General features: G+C 49.1%; 1 protein-coding gene across 2 annotated transcripts; it reads right to left on the bottom strand.

The window, feature by feature from the left end:
* Nucleotides 1–7799, bottom strand: Serpina4 (serpin family A member 4). 2 transcript variants are annotated; one of them, XM_005343508.2, is made up of 5 exons: nt 7672–7799; nt 4123–4775; nt 2779–3055; nt 1019–1178; nt 1–413 (listed from the first exon to the last, which is right to left on the bottom strand). In XM_005343508.2, exons 2-5 carry the CDS (start codon nt 4757–4759, stop codon nt 216–218), a joined length of 1272 nt encoding a protein of 423 aa, XP_005343565.1. In that variant the 5' UTR covers nt 4760–4775; nt 7672–7799; the 3' UTR covers nt 1–215. The 2 variants fall into 2 exon arrangements, with proteins under 2 accessions (XP_005343565.1, XP_005343566.1); XM_005343509.2 differs by lacking the exon at nt 7672–7799 and adding an exon at nt 5171–5188.
* Between the last annotated feature and the right edge of the window lie 235 nt (nt 7800–8034).

Below are 8034 nucleotides of genomic sequence, written 5' to 3'. Positions count from 1 at the left end.
TCTCAGGGCTGTCATTTGGTTTAATGAGTCTGAGCCCCACCCCCAGGAGGGCCTCTCTCTCTTTCTAGCTCATCTTGCCCTGCCCTTTCTTGTACCATTGGCTCCTCTTTGGAGGGCGGGACCCTTCCCTGCCCTCAGTTATGGATGGATGCTCATCCCCAGCCCTCCCAAGCCACATCCTCTTGCTGGTGGCAGACCAGCTAGTCCTGGGACAGCTACGCTGTGGGGTTGAACACCTTCCCCATGAAGAGGATATTCTTGGTGCTGGTGGAATATATCACTGCGAAGAATGGCCGGTTGAATACAAGGACATGTTTCTTGTGCTTGGCAGAGAAAAACATGGCAGAGGTACCAGTGGCTGCTGCAGCCTCCGTGCCAACTTCATTCACATCCAGGGTGGCCTTGTGGAAAACCTAAGAGAGAAATTACATGCTTCACTGCCTCTTCTCAATGCACAGTAGTAATAGATGTCACTCCCGAGCCCCTCGCTGTGCCTTTGTATGCATGTCACCTCCTAGGAGGTCAGTGGCATCACTTTAGGGATAGGGATAATAAAATCAGCAGTCAGGCAACATTCCAAGGTAAGGAGCAAGGCAGAAATTCAGACTCCTCTCCTAGGGTATACCCATTAATATGTCTACCCCCCACATTAATCAGGGATTGCTGGCTTTTCTTTAAAAACACACGGCTACAGGCTTCAGCCTCCTCCTTTTGCTGTTCCTATAGTGTATCTTTCACTCTCTGTTGCTCTGACACACCCAAGTGCCAGATACCTGGCCTGACCCAGCAGCATCTGAGGACATGGGCTGGCCCATTGTCATCTCGTCTTCACACGGAGACTGTGACCAGCAAATGGTGCACCCCTGTCTGTGTAAATGCTCATACCTATGGAAGACTAAGCATGCTCAGGCTCCCAGAGACCATGGAGTAGCAGGGAGGATCTCTATTGCCCAGCACTTTCTCAGAGTTAGAAGTCCCCCACAGAGGTCTATAGGGAGGGTGATGCTTTATTACTTACTTTGGATAGCTGCAATTTCTCCTTTTCGTTGATACGCGAGAAGTCAGCGTGCTGGGTGAACAGGTCCTGGAAACCCAGGTAGGGCAAAATCTCTTCTAATGAGTAGGAATTTGCAATGGAGAATTTGGGGAAGTGCAGTGTAAGCTTTCTGTAAAAGTTCCTGAAGGGGCACGAAGAGGAGGCACATTAGATATTCTCTCTCTCTCTCTCTCTCTCTCTCTCTCTCTCTCTCTCTCTCTCTCTCGTGTGTGTGTGTGTGTTCTCGTGTGTGTGTGTGTGTGTGGTACAGGTGCACATGTGTGGCAGAGGACAAACTTCAGGTCACTGGGAAAAGGGTTTTCATCATCTTGGAACAAGTAGGCTGACTAGTGCGCAAACCGCAGGAACCCACCTGTCTCCCCGGATAGCAGGCACCTGCCCTCATGCCTGACCTTTTTTAAAACTATGAGTTCTGCAATTCAGACTCAGGTTCTCCATTGTCTGAGCCACCTCTCCAGTTCAAAACATTAGATTCCTGAAGCAACTGGGCCCTTGTTGATGTGAACCTTCTTCAGAGGAAAATGACTCTACTCCACTTGAATTTGGCTTTCAAAAGCACCCGTGAGTCAGGCAACACCTTAGCTAGGTGCCTATACTGCAACAGGCCACAGATGTCTACTTAGCTATCTAGGGTAATGGATTTTTTGCTGAAATATAATTACACTATTTCATCCTTCCTTTCCCCTTTCTCTAGTTCCTCCACTTAGGGATTCTTCTATGGACGTGATTTCAGGGCTGACCACTTGTATTGGACAACCAATTAAGGGGCTTTTCCTCAGGGAAGACTGATTCCTCTTAGCATTCCTGAGTTGCCTGTAGTATATCTAAGGTCATTACTGCCTTTGGGCACTCACCTTTCCTAGAGGCTGTATTGTAACTGGGTACAGGTACCCTGAGAGACAGATACCAGCCCCTTCCTGTGGCAGCCTGCCTTTGCCTCTTCAGAGGTGGGTCACTTCTGCTCTGGACTGGCTGATTTCTATTGGTTGATTCCCTGTCTCAGCTGATGTGAACCCCTGCCTGAATGAGGCCTCTGACTAGTCTTTTCCTCTGTACAACTAGAAACACTTCTTCCCAGGGCTTCACAGTGAGGAGCAGCTGCCTTGCTTGAAGCAGCTGGGGGCCCAGCTGGTCTGAGCCCTCCTCAGAAGAAGGATCACCTTTGTTTTACCCGAGTTTAGCCACCAGAAGCACCTCTGTGAGCATGCCTGGTGAATGGGCCCTGGAAACCCAGGTCTAGCAAAATCTCATCAAATGCCTAGGAGTTTGAAATGCAGAGTTTTGGGAACTGCAGTGAAACCTTTCTGTAAAAGCCCCTGAAAAGGTCATGGGAAGTTCCTCTTCCTCCCTCCCTCTTCTTTCTCATTCTCTCTGTGCATGGAATAGGGTGGGTGGGTAGAATTTTCTTAACCCTTCTACATCAGCCCAGGCAGTTCCCATAGTCACTGTACAAGGATTGACCCTCAAAGGGAAAGCCAGTCTACCCAAGGCCCGTGCAACAGAAGAACTCAAGGCGCCTAACTCTAGAGTGGTTCTCTCCACTGAGACTGGGACCCGGTACTAGCCACCATGGGAGAGGTCACTGTCTAAGAAGCTTCAAGGGGAGCTTTGCAGCCAGGGCCAATGCCTTCACAGGGCAGCGCTCACTGCAGTTTCTGGTCACTGAGTTTCACCATTTGCAGGTATCAGGTAGATTGAACAGCCTGTGACATCCTGATTACCTATTCTGAAGCATGTGGTTCCACCTTTCCAGCATGCCTGGGGACAGCATGTGCTCCACCTCCTCCATCTTGCCCTTCTGAGGAAGGATGAAAAACGCTGTGGCGCCATCGCCTTGGTATTCCATCCGCAGAACCGTGCAGGGCACACGTCTGTCTTCCATAAACCAGTGTTCCTTGTCATCTTGCAGCATCATGGGGACCTGAACGATTGTCTTCTCATCCACGTAGAAGTTACTCACAGTGACTTTATGGGAAGGGAAAGGTTTCTTCCACAGACCTGAGGGTGTAAGGGAGACAGAGAAGCCATTCTTCCTTCAGGGAGTGCCACCTGAGCTCAGAACCAGGGTATAGCCACTGAAGACCCTGCCTTGCTGTTACTGTGCCCAATTCAAGCCATCTGGGAAGAATTATTGATGTCAATCAGTAGTTTGATTCAATTGAGAATAATCAAAGAGTTGCTCTTAGCCTCAGCCACGAACCCCTTGACAAACCTCTATGTCTAAAAACATTTGCATGGTGATTCATAGGCGTACCAAAATTACAGTTATGAAGCAGCAGCAAAACTAATTTTAGGTTTGGGGGTCACCACATGAGGAACCTTATTAAAGGGTCGAACCATTAGACTAAGGAGATGGCACGGCAGTGAAGAGAACCGGTTGCTTTTCCGAAGGGCTGGGGTTTGATTCCCAACACCTACGTGGTGGCTCACAGCCAGATGCAACTCCGGCTCCAGGAGATCTGATACCTCCGGCTTTAGTCAACATCTGTACTTACACACCCATTACCCACACACAGACATACAAGTAAACAAGGAATAACAACAGAAAAAAAAAAAAACCAGCAAAACGAATCTCTAAGAAAGCGCTACTTTTGAGTGGTCAGCAGTCTGTGAGCATGCCACATGTGACCCACAGGTGTGGAGACTAATCTGCCTGGCTTATTGTCTCGGAATGTTTACATTTTGTTCCCTGTGGATCCTGAGTCAGAGCCAGTTACACGCTGAGCTTTGGAGCCCCAGAGATCACGGATGACACAGCAGTGCCGCCACCAAGTCTCATGACCTGAGTGTGACCTTCAGGAAACACACGATGAAAGGAGAGAACCAACTCCCAAGAGTTGTCCTCTGACCTCCTCATGTGTGCTGTGGCATGTACTCGTCCCTCGAGAACAAACATAAAAATGCTGAGCTTGCAAAGTAGACTGAGCTCCATTGAGCTCTGGAGGTCTTCAGTAGAAGAGAGGCCGTGGAAAGAGCTAGAGTTGCCTGGGGGCTGCAACCCACCCTCGCCCACCTCCCTTCAGGAACATATGCTCAGCAGTGGGCTGGCACCTTGTTGAGCTCACCTCGGAAGAAGATATAATTCACCAGAACCATCCTTACGTTGGGGCTCAGGTCTTTGATAAAATCCTTGATCTTTCCATGGGTTTTCTCCTTGACATAGTTGTTGATGATCTGGATCGTAGCCTTCATGTCTCTGAAGTTACCGAGTAAGACTTTGCTGTTATAGGAGGCTTCCGTGGTGCTGACAAACTCAGGGAGAGGCTGCAGGTCCTGGCTAAGGATCAGCGCATTGCCTACAGAGATATCCATCTCAGGAGATGGACAACTAATCATGCCCTGCATGAGCCTGAAGCCCTCATGGATTTCAGGCTGTGACAGCTCGGTGAGGTTGAAGCCCAGGCCTTCAAGGATCTGGGTCTGGGTGTCCACACCAGCCCCTGTGGACAGCATGGCCAAGGCGATGGAGATGCTGAGTGGAGAGAAGAAGATGTTCTTCTCAGAGTTTTGGGCGGCCACCAGGTGGTAGAGACGGAATGCAAAGTCGGCATTGCCAGGGGCAATGATCTGAGAGCTGGAGACGTTCAACTGTGAGAACTCTGTATAGGTCTGGTTAGATGTGTTGTTGGACTCTTGGGCTGGCTGGCCATGAGAAAGCAGCAGGTATCCAGCCAGAAGGAGCAGGCAGAGGGTGCGATGCATACTGGATCTCTTGGGTCTGCAGAGAAAATGACACCCCACCCCCAGGGACATTCTAGCAACAGACAGGACCCCTGCTGAGCTGACAGCTGCAGGCAGGGCCCCAGGGGTGGGAAGATTCATTCACTAGGTCGAGAGTTTGCAAGGCTAGTTGTGGGGAAACAGCCATGTAAATATCTATTTAAATTGCTGTATTTGTTGGATTACTTCAAGTGAGATTCCTTAGGAAACCATCAAGGGACTGTTCAAGCTAGTTGGAGCTGTCCAACCCTTCTTCTACTGACCTAGAATTAACCTCACACTAGAGCTAAATTCTGAATGAGGACTTCTGAGAAGTCAAGAACAATGGCACTGGGTTTCTGATCCTACTGCACATACTGGCTTTGGGGGAGCCTAGGCAGTTTGGATGCTCACCTTACTAGACCTGGATGGAGGTGGGTGGTCCTTGGACTTCCCACAGGTCAGGGAACCCTGATTGCTCTTTGGGCTGATGAGGGAGGGGGACTTGATTGGGGGAGGGGGAGGGAAATGGGAGGCGGTGGCGGGGAGGAGGCAGAAATCTTTAATAAATAAATAAATAAATAAATAAATCCAAACATTCTCCTGTGAGGCATCTTTGAACACGCGACACGTGATCCCTTCTACATGTGACGACATGTCTTTTCAATAAGAAGATGCCCAAATGTCTCCAGTGTGTTCTGGAGTTAGCCCCACTACTCCTGCTAGTTCCTAATAAAGCCCCTCTGTTGGCCTATTTCTCCGTGTTTATTGACTTTGCACACACTCAGGATAGAGTCTCATGCTCAGCTCTGTCAGAGGATGGCAGGGAACGCCAGCACCTTCCACACATGTGTGTGATGACATAGCTTTAGATTTGCAAAGCACACGCCGCACGATGCCCCCATCTCATTATATTTGCCACCGCTGTGAGCTTGCCTCGATTCAGGAGGAAAGGAAGGGTCCAAACCTGACTTGCATAGGTCCAGGCAGAGCTGGACTTCCTCTCCCAGGCACTGCTCCCTCCTTTCTGCTCTTTCCCTGTGCCTTTGTGAGGTCATCCAGGGAAAGGATGAGGATGAAGAAGGTGTGAACACCACCATTGCCCCCTCCCTGTGCTGACCGGTCTGCAGACCACTCTCCTTAACTTCCTTGTGTTTTTCCCAGGTGGGAACAGGAAGGGCTGTCTCCCTCCCATCGCCCCATCTGGAAGAGGAAAGCGATGTCAATGAAGGACTTGGCCTACCATTACAATGGTGAGACCGATTCCCTTCTTAAAATGGTCTTGACCTGACCAAGACAGGCTATTCAGTTTTCCACACTGAATCTATCCTTGTTCCATCCAATGGTCCTGCTACTGCTAGGTTCTTGGCCACCCGTGACCACCCTGCTCATTTCTCTGACCTTCTATGCCCTCCCCCCACTTCCCATGGCATAGCCTCAGTTTCTCTTTGGACCCCAATACCCTACACAAAAGGATCGTTGTTCTTGTCTTCCTGTCTCTCCCTCAGACTAGGGTTGAGAAACTTCCCACAAAGAACTAGATAGGATCATCCATGGCCTTGCAAGCCAGTCTCTTCGGCCATATTCACTCCTCCCTAGACACTGGGAAGCAACTGTGGGCAAGGCAAGTACTTTTGACAACACTGTATGCATGGACTCTGTAGTCTTGAATTCAAATTAACCTTAGGGTGTCACAAAACATTATCTATTTTTCTTCTTTTTTCTAATACTAGAAATTGATCTCTGGGCCTTGTGCATCCTAGGAAATGTCATACCATTGAGTTTTAACTCTAGTGTCCCCAGTCATTTTTTTTCAACTTTAAGAAAAGATTTGTTTACTTTTATTTATGTATGTGTGTGTGTGTGTATGTGTGTGTGTGTGTGTGTGTGTGTGTGTGTGTGTGTGCCTACGTGAGCATATGTGCACATAGGAGACCAAAGGGGGCTGGATCACCCAGAACTAGAGTTATAGGCAAACTGTCTGATGTGCGTGCTGGGAATGGAACCCAGGTCCTAGGCAAGAGCAGTGAGTGCTCTTGACTGAGCCATCTCCCAAGCCCACCCTCCTTGGTACATTTTTTTAGTGCAGTGTGAGAACACGGGGTGGCAGGTACAGTGAAAGACCCACCCGGATTCCTGCTTTTTGCATTGAGATAGCATCTCACTAAGATGCCCAGGTAGGCTTGAACTAACTCACTCTCTAACACTAGAAGTCGTTGAAGATGGTGTCCAGCTTCAATCTCCTGAGTAACAGGGATTACAGGCTTGAGTCACCACATTCAACGACATGGTTCAATGATAATTCTTACATTCATTTTTAATTTCTATTTCCAAACTAGAATTTTCGTATTGGCATTCTGCATCTTTGTTTGCAGAGTGGGCCACATTTGAATCTTGAAACTGTACTTTGCTGACCTTGGACACAACCACAGCCTTAGCTCTCCCTGCCTGGCTTTTGTCGTGGGAAGGAGGATTCAACAACACATTTAGCTTCCTAGACTCTCCCTTCCTTACAGAGTTTCTTAAGCCCAGCCCCAGAATCATGTACTGTTCTGTGGCTTTAAGTGAATTACCCAGAATGCCCTCTGGTATGTCAACATCACCTGCCCTGGGAGTTTCGGAAGAACAAGATTTGGCTGATGTCGCCCTGGGGTAGCTATGTGGAAATTTTAGGGGCTCAAATGCCAGTGGCCTAGCAGAGGAGCAGGGGCACTGAACACAGGTACACCAGGGTTTGTATCTAGTCTCAGCATTTCTAACAGGTAGGGAGGGTGACTAGCTGTCCAGTTGGCCCCAGACGTCCCTGGCTTTAGCTCTGAGGTCCCATGACCTAGAAAGAGCTTCTGGTCTTGGGCAAACCAGGATGTCAAGCCGCCCTCTTTTGACATTGTTCCCCTTATCCCTGGGTTACTCACGACACAGTCCGTCCTAGAGTGGCTCTGGGTGGCTCTCTGAGCTGCAGAGTGGCTTGTGGCACTTGGGAAAATAAAACCTTCTGCTCCCCACTTGCTGTCTCCAGATCAGCTAATGATTAACGAAGAGGACCATGGGTACAACACAGACTCCTCACAGGAAGTGAGCCAGCCTCCCCCAGGACAACACCCCTCTACCCTCCCAGGGCACTCTCGGATGGTTTGCTTCTTTGTATTTGTGTCATGGGTTTTCCTAGGAAAGACAATGAGAGAATGTGCTTTGTGAATGTAAACTTAACCTTTTCTGGGCTTCAGTGGGCTGACTCCTGCCCCAAAATAAAGAAGATCATACTAGAACAAGCGCAG

Source organism: Microtus ochrogaster, chromosome 1 (assembly GCF_000317375.1).
Source record: "Microtus ochrogaster isolate Prairie Vole_2 chromosome 1, MicOch1.0, whole genome shotgun sequence".
Taxonomy (NCBI): Eukaryota; Metazoa; Chordata; class Mammalia; order Rodentia; family Cricetidae; genus Microtus; species Microtus ochrogaster.
The sequence above is the reverse complement of the archived record's forward strand: the minus strand, read 5'-3'. Positions and strand labels throughout refer to the sequence as shown.

Coding starts and splice junctions, on each gene's coding strand:
- Serpina4 (XM_005343508.2), bottom strand. CDS start 4,759: ATGCATCGCACCCTCTGCCTGCTCCTTCTGGCTGGATACCTGCTGCTT. Junction 3,056..4,122: donor GAATTATATCTTCTTCCGAG/GTGAGCTCAACA, acceptor TTACACCCTCAG/GTCTGTGGAAGAAACCTTTC. Junction 414..1,018: donor AGAAATTGCAGCTATCCAAA/GTAAGTAATAAA, acceptor TTTCTCTCTTAG/GTTTTCCACAAGGCCACCCT.